General features: G+C 58.9%; 2 protein-coding genes across 2 annotated transcripts in view; both read left to right on the forward strand.

Moving 5' to 3' along the window:
* Positions 1-16,725, forward strand: part of FBRSL1 (fibrosin-like 1) — a 94,681-nt gene that overhangs the window by 10,317 nt on the left and 67,639 nt on the right. Inside the window, exon 3 of the mRNA XM_008566203.1 lies at positions 2,246-2,446. Within this exon, the coding sequence (XP_008564425.1) occupies positions 2,246-2,446 (201 nt within the window). The remainder of the gene's footprint in view (positions 1-2,245; positions 2,447-16,725) is intronic.
* Positions 3,194-13,157, forward strand: LOC103585286 (integrator complex subunit 3 homolog). Its single transcript, XM_008566202.1, has 3 exons — positions 3,194-4,468; positions 12,192-12,368; positions 13,059-13,157. Exons 1-3 carry the CDS (start codon positions 3,194-3,196, stop codon positions 13,155-13,157), a joined length of 1,551 nt encoding a protein of 516 aa, XP_008564424.1.

Genomic DNA, 16,725 nt, shown 5'->3' on the forward strand with positions numbered 1-16,725 from the left:
GGGGGGGGGGGGGGGGGGGGCGGGGGGAAGGGTTTTCTTCCCCCCCCCCCCCCCCGATTCTCCAGCTGACATTCTACCGTCTGCCTTGTTGCATGTCTGTTCTCTCCGTATGTCCCCTTCTGTCTTTTTCTGCTCATTAGAAAGACAAATCCCAGTTCAGCCGGGTGTCCCCCGTGGCAGGCTGTGGTTTTGTGGTTTCAGTGAAAGTTAGCACCTTGATTTGTTCCTACTTTTGATTGCACACTGCAGTCAGCTCCGTTTTCTCTGCTGCAGCATTTGATGTGTCCCAGGTCAGACCCTCATAGCTAGGCAGGAGTGGGAACCGTTTCTGTTGACTTCAGCAGATTGGGTCCGGAGCCTCCCAAAACGGTCTGGCGGATTCTGGGGGTACAAGTAGGGGCTCTTCAGGGCCTCACTGCTCTCAGGGCCTGTGTGGGAACAGGCTCTGGTGGTCGCATGTTAGGTCTGGGGAGAGCAGATGCAGGGGAGTGGGCCCAAGGGAAGGCGAGCCCTCCCCACCTCCCCACCCCCCTGCCAACGAGACCCAGGACAGGGGCCCAGAGGCTGCATGTTAAGCCTGAGACAGCAAGGAGTTAGAGCAACAGGCTCTGCCCTGGCAGGTAGGATGACCAGGGAATGCTGCTGGTCGTCTCAGGGCCTCAGACTCTGTGTGGTGAGAAGTGGCTGGCATCACTATGACTTTCCTGTCACTGTTGTCTGCATTGTCACTGGATGGACAGCCAAGGTTTTCCTCCCCAGAGACACCTATGGCCCTACGCTGCCGCAGGTCTTCCTACCTGGCCTGCTCCTGTTCCAGGGAGGCAGATGCAGCAGCTCTGAAGTGGCCTCTTCCCTCAGGCTTCCCTGCTGGTGTTCTCCCAGCTCTTCCCCCCCTCTGAGAGGATTCTGTCTCTGGGTGGGCTCTCCTCACTGGCCAGCTGCCTCTCGTGGAACCTAAATTTGATGTGCCATGTTTGTCTCCTTTCTGCTCTGGTTGCTGGTGCCTGGAGCCAAGCTGGCACACAGTAGGTACTCATTGCCAGTTTATTGAATGCAGAGGTATGGGACCCCCAGAGACTGGAACCCCTGATGCCCACAACACAGCAGGGGGCTGGGACATCTGGGGCTGCCCACAGGCTTGCACAAGCCGGCCCTCTGAAGGATTTGGTATGGGGGAAGGGGCTGATCAAGGGGCCCAAAAGAGACCAGCAGGATTGCAGGTGGCCTGCGGCATGTCTGATAGTTTGAAGGGTGAGTGTGGAGAAGGGTCTCTGTCCCAAACCCATAGGCCCATCCTAGAGCATTGACCAGATCCCCTCAGGCCCTTGTAAAAGCGGGGAGGGTGTCACCTGTATGGTGCTTCCTGTGTGTGAGGATATCACCTGTGGGGCACTTCCTGTGGGGTGTCACCTTAGGGACACTTCCTGTGGTATGAGAGTGTCATCTGGGGGGCTCTCTTCCTGTGGGGTGTGAGGGTGTCACCTGGGGGCCACTTCTTGTGTGGTGTGAGAGTGTCATCTGGGGGTCTCTTCCTGTGGGGTGTGAGGGTGTCACCTCGGGGGGCACTTCCTATGGGGTATAGAGTGTCACCTAGGGGGGACACTTCCTGTAGGGTGTGGGGTGTCACCTGGGGGGCTACTTCCTGTGAGGTATGAGGGTGTCATCTGGAGGGTACTTCGTATGGGGTGTCACCTGGGGGCCACTTCCTGTGGCATGTGAAGGTGTCGCCCAGGGGCCACTTCCTATGAGGTATGAGGGTGTCACCTGGGGGACCACTTCCTTTGGGGTGGAGGGCGTCACTTTGGGAAGCACTTCCTGTGGGGAAGGCTCCTGTGGTCTCTGGCCCCCAGCCCAGGGCACTCAGTGTTAAAGAGAGTCCTGGTCTCAGAGCAGGGCTCCAAGGGCAGCCCCAGGAAGGGCTTGGCACCTACTTTCTGCTAGAGCTTGATGAGGCTCCACACTGAGCTGAATTGGCCTCTACCCTGTTACTGGCTGAGAGACTCACTCATTCCTGTCCCCCAGTGGTAACAGGCCTGTACCAGCCATCTCTCACCTATTTCCCTTCATTTCCCCTTTGAGGGGAGGCTCTTTCCCACTGAGGTGTGGCCCTAGCTTGATATTCTGCTCAGGTAGGGGATCACCTCCATGTAGGTGCTGCCATAAGCCCAGGACCCAGCCCTCAGCGCAATGTGGTCCTGTGGGGTGTCCCCACCAATTAACTGGCTTTCTCTTCCTCTCCCTGCAGAAGGACATGGCTCTGAAGCCACATGAGCGGAAGGAGAAGTGGGAACGTCGCCTCACCAAGAAGCCCCGGGAGTCAGAAAACTGCCCATCTGCAGAGCCGAGTGAGAATGGGCGGCCCCTGGAGGCAGGCAGCCCTGGGCAGGACGTAGAGCCTGCCTGTGCTGGGGGGGCCAAGAAGGTCCCGCTGCAGCCCTCCAAGCAGGTGAGCATGGGACCCTCCCCTACTCGGGAACTCTGCTACAGGGTCTGTACCCACCTCCCCAGGCACCCCAGGGACCACACCAACACCTGGACACCACCCGTCACCATGTGGCCTGCCTGGCAAACGCCCTCCATCGTTGCTGGGCTGGGGTATGGGGCAGAGCAGGGGCAGGTGCCGTCCGCCCGCGGGGCTGCAGCTGGAGAGAGGCCTGCTTGGGGCTAGTGCTGCGCCTCTCCCAGGAACAGGAACACTGGTGAGGGGCGTGTGCTGGGCTCTGGGCAGAGACATGCCAAGCTGGTAGGCTGGCCCCGTTTCCCCGCTGCGTCTGTCAGGTTCCGCCGACCGTGGGGTGTCCAGCGTGTCCGTGAGGAGTGCCGAGCGCACTCCTGCTGCACACGCAGCACTGTCTGCTACACCACGCGATATGAGGAGGGGACCACTCAGCCCCATGGTGGCCACAATCACATGACTTGTGATTGGTGGTCCAGGGCTCTGCCTGCCCTGCCTGGGGACCTTCCTGCCTGGATAGGGTCAGGGCTGAGACCAGGAAGGGGCTGTCAGAGCAGGTGGAAGCTTGGCGCCAGAGGCTTCCCCCAAGCGTGGGGTTCTATCCTGGCTGACCCATCAGCTGCTTTCCTCCTTGGGGACCCACTGGTCTGCGCCTTCTTTTCAGACAGGGGCTCGTCTTGGTGTTTCAAGCTACACTTTCAGCTCCTTTGGGAAGTGGGCTGCTAGAGAGGGGGCAGCATGTCTCAGGGGCCTGGGCTGGATGGGGGGGGTCTGCAGGCACACCTGCCCAGGTGGACACGTGCTCTTTCTTCCATGCAGGTGTGCTCCCCAGAAGGGGGGCCGCTCCCAGCCAACCACTGGGACCAGAACGGCCCGGCCCAACGCCAGCAGCAGCTCCAGCCCAGCCAGCCCAGCCAGCCCCAGGGGTCCCTCCCAGCCCCGTCGGTACTCCCGGACCCCGGGCAGCCCTGCCAGCCCCAGCGGCCACTCCCGGGTCAGCACAGCTGGCCTCAGCAGTCACTTCTGGGCCTGAGACAGCCCTGCCAGCCCCGGCGGTCACTTCTGGGCCCTGGTCAGCCCTGCCGGCCCCAGCGGTTGCCTCCGGCCCCAGATCAGCTCTGCCGGCCCCAGCGGTCACGCCTGGCTCAGCCCTGCCGGCCACATTGGACTCTCCCAGGCCCCAAGCAGCGCTGCCGGCGCCTGCGATCCCTCTTGGCCCCCTGCCTCCACTGCCGGCCCCTGCGGTCCCTCCTGGCCCCGTGTCACCGCTGCCGGCCCCTGCGGTCCCTCCTGGCCCCATGTCACCACTGCCGGCCCCTGCAGTCTCTCCTGGCCCCGTGCCTGCACTGTTGGCCCCTGCGTTCATGGGCCACCCCATGTTTCTGTGGCCAGCCCAGTAGGGCTTCTTCAGGACAGCGCCGGCCCCTGCGGTCCCTGCTAGCCCAGTGCCAGCAGTGCCAGCCCCCACGGTCACTCCTCACCCTGCGACCACGCCGCCGGCCTGCCAGCACCCTCTCAGGCCAGTGCTGCTGCCCCCGGCGGGCACTTGTAGCTCCACACAGCCAGCCCCGCAGGTCCCTCCTGGGCCAGCCCAGTCGCCCCCAGCGGTCACTCCTAGGCCTAAGTCAGCCCCAGCAATTAGTCGAAGCCCCAGAACAGCCTGTCCAACCCAAACCTCCACTGCTGGGCCCAGGACAGCCATGCCAACAAAAGCGACCGCTCATGGGCCCAGAACAGCCCTGCCAGCCTCTGCGGTCACTTCTGGGCCCAAGCCAGCCCTGCAAACCCCAGCCATTACTTCCCATCCCTGATCGCCCTTCACTCCTGGGACAGCTGGGTCCACCCCGCCGGCCTCTCCTAGGACCCCCATGCCAGCCACGGCGTTCCCTGTTGGATCTGGTGCCAGCCCGTCAACCCCAGCTTTCACTCCTGGCCCTGGGCCGTCCCTGCCGGCCCCTAAGGTCACGTTGGACCCGATCCTCTGCCCCTGGGGTGGCCCGCCATGCCCCGTCTGTGAGCCCTGGAGCGTGATGCCCTGAAGGTACCTCCCTGGATGCAATTTCCAGACCTCCCCAGTGTGGGAGGCGGGCTGGCAGGGCCCAAGTGCCAAGGCCACTTCGCTTCTGGGCCTGGGAGGCTTTGCCGGACTAGGCTGAGGCCTTCTTCAGACAGGGCCAGGCTGTTTGCTGTTGGAAACCGAGGCTCAGCCAGAGGCAGGAGCCCCCGCAGTGCCATGATCAGGCCAAGGCCCGCTGCACCAGGAGGAAAGGACACGGACCCCAGCATCTTCCCACCCTGCCATGCCCCCCCCCCAACTGGTGTCCCAGCCTTTTGGTGTCACCATGTCCGCACATACGTGTGCTGCTTTGTGTTGTACATGCCCCTGGGAGAGGGAACACAGCTACCCCAAGGGCTTGGAGCTTGCTGGGGGGGTCCCTCAGCGTCTTTCTGTGCCTCTAAATTGCCAACACTGTCCTTGCATTTCTGAGTCTCCATCACGCCCATCCCAGGCAAACCACCTGTGCAGTTGTCGTGTGTGGGTGTGTGTGTGTGTGTGTGGTGTGCACATATGTACAAGTGTATGCCATGTGCTCCTTTGTGTGGTATGCATGTACACATGTGCATATGCAGTGTGTGTGGCATGTTCGCCACTGTGTGTGACGTGTGTGCGCCTCTGCATGGGCATGTTTGATTGTGGGGGAATGGGAAGGCTGGCCCAGGCCGTGCTCTCCCTGGGCCCCACCCCATCTGGCCAACACACATCCCCTACACCCAGGCAGAATAGCCTAATGCAGATTTGTCGAGATGTGGGTTCCCCCGAAGCTGGGCTTCGGGTTCCAGCCTCTCCCCTCTGGCAGTCGAGCAAGGCTGGTGTCCACTCCAGGGTCCTGAAGCTGCAGGAGGAGCACAGTCAGGGCCGGCTGGTGGATTAGGAGCTGCTGGTGAGCGGAGCCTCCCACCCCCACCTCTTAGGGCTCTGCCTCCACCCACTGTGGATATGTACTGAAAGGGGGGCTGTTGGGTCTGCAGACAAGGAGAGCTTCAGGGTTGGGTGTCCAGGGCCATGCTTGGGAAACCATTTCCCCACGGCCCCTGGCCACATTCTGTCTGGCTGTTGGCTACCCCATCCCAGTCAGACCTCACTACAGGGCTCCCTCTGGGCCTCACCTCCACCCATTCCCTTGCTCCCCTGTGGTTAGGGGTCACCCACTCCTCGCCCCAGATCCTGGTCTCAAGTCTGCTGGAGGCACAGGCACAGGAGCAGGTGTCTCCAGGGAGTGGGGAAGAGCCTTGGCGATGACTTTGTGTCCAGACCTCCAGGGACCGTGTGTATCACGGCGCCATTTCCAGAGAGCAACACTGGCCACCTGGGCTGAGGAGCCAGGAGGTCTCGGCCAGGTACCTGCACAGTGCTTTATGCACTTGGTCTCATCTGGCTGAATGGCAACTACTTGTACTACCTGCTCATGGACAGAAGGGAGGAAGGTACCCCTGATTTCTAGGCCCAGGCTGTCTGCTGGTTCCCAGCCCCCCACAGGCTCTCCAGGGGTCCTGACCAGGCTCTGGGAAGTTCTGACCAGCCACAGCCTGGTGTCCCTGGCCCTCTCCCCCGCCCCCCCGCCAGGGCATCTCTGAGCCCCCCACCCTGGTGCAGGCCCCTCCTCTGGTGCTCGCCTGGGGCCTCCATCCTGGAAATGCGGGCTTATTTTTCTTATAAAAGAAAATAAAAAGTGCCGTGGCATTATTTTTTATAATAGTATTTCCATTTATAATTTAAACAGATGAGCTTGTCTCTTATGTGATTTCTTTCAACAAGTGGTTTTTATACATCTGGACTTGGCTCTCGATTATTAAATTCTGGCTGAACAGAGGGGAGGCCTGGGAGCCTATTCTTGCCTACCCTGGCCCTCCCTGTCCTGACTGTGCTCAGCATGGCAGGGGCTTTGTCCTCCAGACCCCTAATTTAGGGGCCTCTGGGCCTGCCCAGGGCATGTCTAGGGGTTGCAGGGGGGTGTATGTCAGGACTCCTTTCGGGCTCATCCTGTGGGGGGCCATCCACCCTGGGGTGGGTGCTCTGGGGATCCACCCCCCTGCAGGGAGTGTGGGGCTCCTGCAAGAGTTGAAACCACTCTGATCCTGCCCCTCACTAGACAAGCACAGAGGGAGGGAGCAGGGCAACACCCTCAGTGCTTGGCACTGCTTGTGTGCACGGCGCCTGCCATGGGCGCTCCTGTCCTCCATGGAAGGAAATCTAGGGCCCAAGTCCTGCTGAGCTGGACTCAGCACTTAGCGGGGGTTTGAGGGGAGTTCCCATCTTGCCATACTTGCCTGTGAAGTTGCTCTGGCAGCTTCTTTGCATCACTGAGGTGCCCCTGCAGGCGGCTCTGCCTTGTGAAGGGGCTGAGGTCACATTGCAGCATTCCCTGTGCTTAGACACTGAGGGGGGTGGTGGTTTAAGCCGCCCCCCCACCTGCTGTTTCCGTGGGGCCATCCCTCCAGTTCAGGTCCCTCCCTGCATGCTGGGGGGGTGGGGGGTCTCTCTTAGTGTGCGTGTCTGCTGAGATGGGGGAAGAGGCCATCTGGATACAGAGACTTTCTGGGCTGGGAGTGCTGACTGAAGCGCTTGGCTGCCCCTTAGTGGGGGAGACCAGACTGACAGTGGGCAGACTGCGGGGCGGGGGGGTGGAAACTGCAGCTACCTAGGCTGGCCCCACCCAGGTCCCCATGGCCCAGGGAGGGGGTGGGATGTGGGGGACACCTGCTGAGTACGCCACTGGGAACCTGGCCTGGGTGAGATATCCACAGCTGGCCTCAGGCTTGAGGTGCCACTGGGGAGGGTGCAGCTGGAGCCTTCAGGACCCTGAGGGGCCAACCATGTGTCAGCTACACCTTCCATGTCCTGGGGGTCCAGGGTTCTTGGGGAATCCTGCTGCCAGGTGTCGTTTCTGGGAAATGCCATTCTTTGTGGCTGGGTCTTTGAATTTTCTGAGCAGCAAGAAACATGAGTATTTCAGTGGATTTGCAATTTTGAAATGTTGGCTAATTCTAGTTTTTATGACTTGCCTTGCTGAACAAAGGACACAGCTGTGGGAGCCCTGCCTTTCCTGTAGTGGGGCTCTGGGCCCCTCTCACGGGCAGCAGATCTGGGCCCTGAGTGGTGTGAGGGGTGCAGCGTGTTCTTTCTGGGAGGGGCTTGGTGCTTGGTGGGGGTGGTCTTGGGTCTGGGCAGCTGAAGAGAGACAGTGGGCCAGCCCAGCCTGAAGGCAGGGGGTGGAGTGAGTGGATGGGGTGGTCTGGAGGGCCACCCACTGCCCAACTATGAAGACCCTATTGCTGCTTCAGGGACCCCTCTGGAGGCCAGACCTGGTGCAGTGCCCAAGTGACCACTGACCCTTTGGTCCACCCTTGGGGCCTCCTGTGCCCAACCCTGCACTGGACGGCACAGTACAGAGCTCCCCTCCTGGGCATGGTGGTCTCTCCCCATCTGTAGAACGGGTTGTGCCTGATCTCTGCTGAGACCTTAATAGATAAGGGTGATCTTTGTGATTTGTTGTGGGGGTGGAGGAGGGGATGTTGGAGTGGGTTCCTGGACAACAAACTGAAGCCATTTATTGTGCCTTGTGGGAGGCGGGGCAGGCCCACTGAGGGGGCTGGAGGTGGGACAGGCCTCAGGGGGTCCTGAGTCACCAGGGTGGCCCTGGGGAGGGGATGTGAGTGTGGGCAATCACCTAGCCACCAGGGCACCCCATCCTCCCCTGAAGTGTGTCAGGGTGGTATATCCAGTGTCCATGTCTTGGTGTGCACAAGTGTGCCCACCCAAGCTCTGCCAAGTGTGTGAGTGTGTTCCACTGGGCTTCCCACAGGCCTACACTTCATGGTGGAAATGCCTCCTGGGAGGACAAAACCGCCTGAACCTTCTCCATTCACTCACATGGCAGGTTTCCTGAGCACCTGCCCACGCAGCCGCCACCTGGGCAAAGTGGACGCCTTGGGGAGCTCAGCAGACGGAGCTGCCTCTAGAGACATCACGAGCCCTGGGCACCACGCCTCCATCAGTGGGTTAACAGCGATGCTATGATTGGCGGGTGGCTACCACAAAGGAGGGGCCAGCAGATACGGGGGCACCTGGTGGAGGGAACAGCCAGGCAAAGGAAGCAGGACCACACCTGAGGTGACCAAGGAAGAGTGCGGGCCTGTCCAGAAGTTACGGGGGGCCTCAGAGCCTGGGGGAGGGCCTGTGGCCGTGGTGGCTTTGCTTTGTGTAAGATGAGGGGGTCTTGGAGGGATATGAGCAGGGTGCGACCTGACCTGGGGTCCCTCTGGCTGTGGCCACCTGGCATCTTCCAAGGTGGGCCAGGATCCCATGCCAGAGCAGGCAGACCCTGACCCTCAAGACAGTGAAGCTTGCTCTGCGCTGCACTGACACTGACCAGGCAGAGGCTGCCGGCCCTCCTCCAGCCAGAAGCTGCAGTGACAGGTGGGACATACCCAGTAGCTTGCACAGCTGTGGGGAAATTCTTGGGGAATTAGCAAGAAGCCTCTGCCAGGGCTGGATCGGGTGGGGCCGTGTACAGAGGGAGCAGGCGCACACTCCCGTAGGGCCCCAGGGCCTTGTCCAGGTGAAGGTTGAGACCCTGCAGATGTGGGCGGGCCTGAGCACTGATAGGAATGTCATGTGAGCTACATGTGGAATTTTAAGTGTCCTAGTAGCCACACTAAAAAAGTAAAAAGAAGCAGATGAAATTAATATGTTTTTATTTAAGTCCATATATTCAAAATAGTATCTTTTCAGCATGTAATCAGTATGAAAATTATCAGTGGGACATTTTATGTTCTTTTTGCACTAAGTCTTGGGAAGCAGTGTGTGCCTTGCATTCACGGTGTTGCTCACTTCAAAGTGGCCACATTGCATGTGCTCAGTGGCCGTGCGTGGCTCGGAGCAGGCAGCTGTTGGGGGGCTATGCAGGACCCTGGAATGATGAGTCCTCTGTGGTCATTCTCTTGTCCTGCTGTCACTCCTGGGCTTCTGTGGGTGGTCCTCTTGTTCTGCAGCTCAACCCCACACAATGCCTGAGCACCCGCATGTGTCAGCCTAGACATAGGGCTCCCTCTCACTCAGTATGAACAAACCGGAACACACCAGCTTCTGAATTTCTTCCCCCCATTTCAGTGGATGAACCTAGTCTCTACCCAGATGATTGGGCCAGAAATTGGGAACCTTCCACTCTTCAGCCCCCAACACTCACACACTGTGCACCCAGGCAAGTGCTTGGCATCTGCCCCCCATGTCTCCCTGAACTGAATTTCATGAGAAAATAAATTTGTGGTGCTTAGAGGAAAATGTCTAGCTTTAAGTGCTTATGTCAGAGAAGAAAGGTCTGAAATCAAAGCCCTGAGGTTTCTCCCTAAGAAGCTGGAAAAAGAAGAGGGACATAAACCTAAAGAAGGAGGGAAATGATACAAATAAGAGCAGAAATTAATGAAATGAGAAACAAAAGAGAAAATGAACAAAACCAAAAGTTGTTTCTTTTAAAACATCAAGAAAATTGGGAAATCCCTAGCTAGGTTGATTAAGAAAAAAAGAGAACACAAATTACCAACTTCAGGAATGAAACAGGAAACATTACAGGTGCTACTGACATTAAAAGGATGATATGGAAACAATTTCATTTCAATAAAATCAATAATTTAGTTGAAATGGACAAATTGCTTGGCAAGTACAACTTACCAAAGCTGTCAGAAGATGAAATAGACCATGAATAGTCCTGTATCTAGATGTTAGGTTGGATTTCTGGATGTCCGAGTTTACCCATCTTCAGCGCCACCTCCCCAGGCTGACCTGCCTCCTCCTCTCTCCTGCCTGACATCAGTTTGTCTTTTGTCATGTGGTCAACATGCACCAACTCGTGTAGACTTACCACACCCCATGCGGTGGCATGTCCTTGTCATTCCCACTTTCAGATGAGGGTACTAAAGGGGAGGAAAGAAAGAGCTGAATAAGGTGCCCAAGGTCAGCACAGTGGGTGGCTGAGCCCAGATTGAAACCCAGGCATGTTGTGGAAGCTTCCCAGGAGCCGTGCCCTGGAAGACACCTGCCTGGGAGGAAGACTCCTGCCTTCCCTGCCAGCCTGTGTGCAGGTTCCTCCCAGAAGCCCATTTGAGCATGTCCTTCCCCTACTAACAGCTGTCTGGAATGTTCCCTCTAGTAAAGTCCAGACTCCTTGATGTGCCCCGCCCCAGGTCCTCTGTGGCCTGCCCTCACCCTCCCTCAGCTCTGATGCCCCTGTTCTTGTCTGTGCCCTGTGCCGCACTCATGCTGCCCCACACTGAGTGGCTGGCTCCCTGCTGCTCTGCTCATGCCAAGCCACAATGCCTGTTGTGTCCTTGTCATTTGCTTGTTCATTTGGGGTTTTCTAGTCACTTAAATGACTAAAAGGTTGCCAGACTGGCCTGGATAGAGTCCTTCCAGGAGATTCACTCTTCGTCTCCTAGTAGCTGAGCTTCATGGAGAGCATGCTCTGCCATTTAGGAGCTGTGTGGCCTTCATGCCCTGGTGTCCTCGTCTGCTCACGGGTGAGGAGGACCTGGAGTGTTGGAAGTGCACTGGATCGACAGCCAGCCCTGGCAGTGCCTGGCCACCATTGTTACCAGTGGTTTCTCCCTCACCCCAGGAGCCACTCCCCTGTCACGCTGCAGTCCTCCATATGGCCATGCCTGTCATTGGTTTTACGGGACCTTGAGTGTTTGGCATGGGGGGTTGCCGTGGGAGGTGGTGTCTGCATCCCACACTTGGCAAACAGGACCTCACGGCCTGCGGTTCCCCTGCTCCAGTCGGCTCGGAGGCAGCCGCCCTTCTGTAGCTGGGCCCTGCCCTGTGAGCCGCTGCCAGCGTGAGGTCAGGAGCCCAGTACGGAGGTCGGGACCCTAGCACGGAGTCAGGAGCCCAGCGCAGGGATCAGGAGCCCAGTGCAGGGGTCAGGAGTGTGGGCTCTGCAGCTGAGCTCTGCCCTTCTCACCAGTATTGCCTCTTCCAGGGTGGCCTTGGGAAAGTGGCTTCTCCTTTCTGGGCTTCTGTTTCCTCATTTATAAAGTAGCAATGTTATTAATAGTACATTTTTCTCAGGTTTGTTGAGATGGTAAAATGAGTTAATGTGCCAGCTGTGTACCCCTCACGAGGCTGCCATTGTGGTGATGGCTTCTGCTTTTGTTATCAGGAGCTCTCAGGTCCCTCATGCAGCGGCAGTCATGGCGGGGCCTTCAGGCAGAGCACTAGGCCAGTCAGTGGCTTCGACTCTTGAGCCTGGGTCTGCCATCCTAGGGAGCAGCAGGCTGGGTCGCTGAGTGCTGGGAGCCTTCCACCAGACATGGCCCTCATGTGAGCTGGGTCCAGGAGAAGGGCAGCCTGGGAGGGCCCAGGGTCTTGCCAGCAAAGGCACTGTTCAGTGAGGATGGAGGAGGGAGCCTGGGCACCCGAGCCTGGCAGGAGCCACACTCCATCTGTTTCCATAGGCTCAGGCCCAGCCAGTTATGGTGTGGCGCAGTCATTGGGCACATACTTCTTTGAGCTTTTTCTCAGTCCCGTTCTAGGCCCTGGGTGCAGTACGAAGGAGGCATATCACCATCTGCTCTTGTGGAGTGAAGTGTGGCTAGGAGGACTGCATTGAGTGTGGCCACAGTCCTGCCTGGATAGGGGAAGATAGGGGGCCAGGCAGGAACCCTTGTGCAGAGGGCATAGCCACCGGGACCTGGGTGGTGTGTGCCTGATTCTGGGGGCAGGACAGGACTGCCAATCCTGCCCCTCCCCAGCAAGCAGGACCACGGATGCAGGGCCTTGCAGACACTCATGTGCACAGCTGCATGCGCTCACATGAGTCCCCATCCCCAAGAGCCTGCTGGCAGCGCATCTCCTAGGGTAGCCAGCATCGCCTGTACCATCTGTTGTGCGTCTTCATCCATCCGTCTGTCCATGTATCCACCCATCCATCCCTACATCCACCCATCTGTCCATCCATCTGCCCATCCACCCATTTGTCCATCCACCTGTCCACCTATCCATCCATCCGTCCATCTGTTCACCCATCCATCCACCCATCCACCCGTACATCCACCCATCTGTCCACCTGTACATCCACCCATCTGTCCACCCGTCCATCCATCTGTCCACCCACCTGTCTGTCCATCTGTCCAACCATCTGAACCCCAGCAGAAGAATGTGGAACCACCTAAGGGAGTGACCAGCACTGGCGGCTGCGGTCTCTAGAAACTCTGGATCATTTGCAAATGACCTGCCTGAGCTCCTCTCCACTGTGCCCACCTGTGCTTGGCAGTGGTGATGAGACAGCCCCTGCCTGCTAGCACTCACAGTCTTACACAGGGGGATGGACAGACGGCAACCCCGCTTCACCTTCCGAGGGACACTCAAGATGGCAGGAGCCTGAAGGGCTGCCTTGCCCAGCCTGGTTGGCATGGAGAGTGGATGGAGTGTGCAGAAGGGCTTCTGGGAGAAGTAAGGCCCTGGGTAGGTGTGGGCCCAGAGGAGAGGGGAGAGAGCCCTGGGGTCTCGTAGGCAGTTGATTTTCCCTCATTCTGGAGTCTCTGACAGGGCCTTTCTCCTGCCCACATGCCATGTGGTGACCACCTGCTGCAGCAGGTGCTGCCATCAGCACAACAGGACTCCAGCCTGGACATTCCCCCTGGCTGAGCCCACAGGGCCCTGGCAGTGGCCCAGCTCTCTGCACTCAAGTGTTGTAGGTTGAGTGTGCGTAGAAGAAAGCCCAGGGGCTATGCAGGCAGATTATGAGGTGGCAAGGAAGCCAAGGACCCATGCAGTGCCCCCACAAGGAGGTACACAGCTTTTCTTGTACCCCAGCAGCATCTGTGGGAGGGTTGCCCTTCTTTGCAGGTGACACTGTTCCCTGAGGCAGCCCTGCCCATGTTGGCCACAGAACTGGGTCACTTGGGAGTAAAACTCATCTGAGCTGGGCATGGGTGGGTTTGGGGGGGTGGTGATGGCAGCAACCAAAAACAAAGTGTAGGACACATCCACCAGTGCAGGACATGTCTGCCAGTGCCACATGTTGTGAAGAAGAGCTGCAGGGGAGCGGGCCTCCAGACTGGGTGGTGTGCACTGTCGGCCCCCTGCCTGACCAGAGGACCCTTGACCCCAGCGCTGAGGTGGCAAGGTGACCACGTGGCCCTTGGGGTCCACAGAAATTGGGTGGTTGATAGTGGAGCAGTGGCGCTGCTAAGGGTAGGGCAAGGGGAGCAGGTGGAGCAGGGAGCAAGTCGCCCATGGGAGGAGCATGTTTGGGGTGGAGGGAGGCGTAGAGTGGGTTCTGTCCTTGCTAAGTGGAGGGGCCAGCTAGACATGTGGGGAAGGCCAGTAGTCAGGATTCAGGGGCTTGGCCAGGCCTGGAGACATACACGGGGCTTCCCGAGCAGAGCCCTGAGACAGATCCGGATAGCCCTGAGTTCCGGGGTGTGGGGGGCACCCACCATCTGGCCTGGGACCCTGCACTGAAGGCTTTAGGGGTACAGGAGAGACCCCTCCAGTGAGGGGAGCCAGGGCCCACACTTAGCTGTTCCAGGCACCTGCTCCAGGGGTCACTGGGCAGCTTTTGGGGTTCACAGACACTGGAAACTGGGGGCTGGCCTGGGAATGGGCGAGGGCTGTGGAGATGGGAAAGCAGGGCATCTCTTGTGGATAAATACAGCTCAGCCCTTTCAGCATCTTTTCACTCCACCCAAAGCTCAAGTTCTGGCTCAGAGAGGGCCTGGGCCAACATAGGGTCATGTACTGGACCTTCGACCGGGAAGCTCAGCCACCCATTGCAGTCCTGCTAGGCAGGGGCATCTTGACCTTTGGTGTGCATTAAAGTCACCTGAGGAGCTGAGGAAAGTCTCTAAGCCTGTACTCCTGAAGTCCAGTCCCTGAGGGAAGCTCAAGAGTCCCTAAAGTCCCCCAGGTGACCACCATTTGCAGCAGGGCCAAGAGCCAATGTCCTGGATGGTTGAGGGCATGGGGAGTTGCTTCCCTAAGAGGAAACTGGGTTGCTGTGAGAGAAGGAGTGGAGGCTGGAAGGCCAGAGCAGGGGTGCAGTGTGTGTGCACATGCGTGTTTCCACATGGACACAAGGTGGCAGGAGCTGGGCTACTAGGAGCCTGTGCTCTGTTTCTGCAGAGGCATCTGGAGTTGGCCATGGGGGGCACTGGTTCCTTTTTCCTGCAGGGACCATGGCACAGCTGAATGGGAGTGTGGGAGACCTGGCCTCCACCCCACATCCCAGGGGGTCTGTCCTGGGCCTGGTGGGTCTGAAGAAGCCACAGCTCCCTTCTCAGGATTTCCCAGGATCTGCAGCAGAACAGCAGCCAGGAGCCCCCACCCCCCTACCCTCAATCCAGGGAGTAGGCTGACCCCCCCCCTACCCTCAGTCCAGGGAACAGGCAGCCCCCCCCAAGCCACCCTCTTTCCCAGGCCTGTCAGTGCAGGTGTGACAGTTTATGTGAGACTTGCCAGGGCTGCCATGTCCAGCTGTTCAGGCTGTGCACTGCAGCACTCCAGGACCACTATTCCTGCTATCCTGTAAGTGGTATGTGTATCTGCTGTGACAGTCTGTGTGTGCTGAGGGAAGGGGATTTCTGCTGTTTGCACACAGGTGTTCTGGGGGCGAGTGGGGGTTTCATGTGTGCCCCACTCCAATGTGCAGTCTAGACTGGATAGTGTGCACTGGGGCAGGTTTCTTGGGAGCAGGCAGGGTGAGGTGCCGGAAGTGGTGTCCATAGGTTTCATGTGTCTGCACGTGGTGGAGGAGGCAGCTGGGCAAGTTGGGTTGTGTGTGGTGGCATACCTGTCCACGTGAGTCCAGGGTGGCGTGTGTACCTGTGCTGGCAGGTCTGTGTTTCCCTGCGGGTCTGGGGTTTGCATGTCCCGGTAGGCTTGCTTCTAAGAGTGAGAGGTGGATCAAGCTTCATTATGTCCTGGAAGGGCCAGCCTTGTGCCCAACGCCCACCCAGCGGGTCTGAGCCTCTGTGTGGAACCACATGCTTCCTGCTTGCCAGCAGTGGGAACTGGGAGGCCCTGGGGGGAGGGGTGCAGAGGGGACCTGTTGGGGGGTACAGGTTCAGGGGGGTCTTCTGGGGAGAGGGGTCTGGAAAGAGGGCTGGACACTGAGAGTATTTGATGCTCTAGTCTGCTGGTCTGGGTGGTGTTCAGAGCATGCCAGCTCACAGGAGCATTGTGAAGTTTTAGGGAATTTTAAGCTGGGTGTTAAACTCTTGGGGGCTGGAATCTGCTGTGGTGTGAGTGTTGGCACCACAGGAATTGGCAGGCACTACTAGGTGGGTTTTTCCCCTCCCCCAGGGAGCTGGGCACCTCCACACCCCACCCTTGCTGATTGGGATGAGTTGGGCCTCCCTCCCCACCCAGGAACCAGTTGGATCTGAGCACATCTGGCAGAAAGACCCCTTGGGCCTCCCCCAGCTACCCCCTCTGCCAGGAGGGGTGTCATCTGGCAGGGATGGGTGCCCGAGGCCCATCACCAGTGCCCACAGATGCCCTGGTGCAAGTCCCATGCTGCACTGTCTATGCAGCTGTCGGCCCTGCCCAGCCACATGCTTGGAGAAACTGGGTGGCAGTTATGGCATCTATCTGTTAGTCACTGTTAGCACTGCTATCTTCATCACACACACACACCCATATCCCTTCCACCCCTTCTCCGGTGTCCCAGCCAGGCTCGCCCGGGTCAGGAAGGACCAGCTGAGTCCCGCTCCCTCCCAGGGTCCCCTATGGCCCTCAGGGCCACCTGCTCATGCCCCCGCCCAGTCCTTGTCCTGGGTGGCACCCTAGTGGCCTAGGACATGCACTGCCAGTCAGCTGAGCCACAGGCAGAGGCAGCAGCTCAGGGACGCCCTGGGCATGGCAGCTGGGGTGACGGGGCCAAGGCCTGGGTCCCCACTCACTTCACTGCACTCTATGCGCCAGGACACGTTGTGAGAACAGCTGGGCTGGGCACAGGACTGGTGCAAGGGAGGCCTGTTGGGATCAGTTCTGTGAGGCTTACGAGAGTGGCCCCCTCAGCCTGAATTCTTGGTGCTCTGCTGTATCTCCCTGCAAGCTTCTCCCGGACCCTTCACCCCTAATTCCCCCATTCTCCCTGTAGCAGACAGCCCAGGGTCAGGGGTGAGGCCCTGGTGGCCAGCAGGGCCTTTTCTCTGCCCCTCTGGGGACGGGCAAGCCTGGGCTGAGTGTGGAGCTAGCTGTCCTGATCTGG

This window comes from Galeopterus variegatus, unplaced genomic scaffold (genome assembly GCF_000696425.1).
Source record: "Galeopterus variegatus unplaced genomic scaffold, G_variegatus-3.0.2 Scaffold228, whole genome shotgun sequence".
In the NCBI taxonomy this organism is placed as follows: Eukaryota; Metazoa; Chordata; class Mammalia; order Dermoptera; family Cynocephalidae; genus Galeopterus; species Galeopterus variegatus.

Excerpts from the sequence above, each read along its gene's own strand:
- LOC103585286 (XM_008566202.1), top strand. The coding sequence starts at position 3,194 with ATGTCTCAGGGGCCTGGGCTGGATGGGGGGGGTCTGCAGGCACACCTG. Across the intron at positions 4,469-12,191 it reads TGGCCCGCCATGCCCCGTCT|CCACCGGGACCTGGGTGGTG; the intron begins GTGAGCCCTGGA and ends CAGAGGGCATAG. Across the intron at positions 12,369-13,058 it reads CTGGCAGCGCATCTCCTAGG|GGCCTTTCTCCTGCCCACAT; the intron begins GTAGCCAGCATC and ends AGTCTCTGACAG.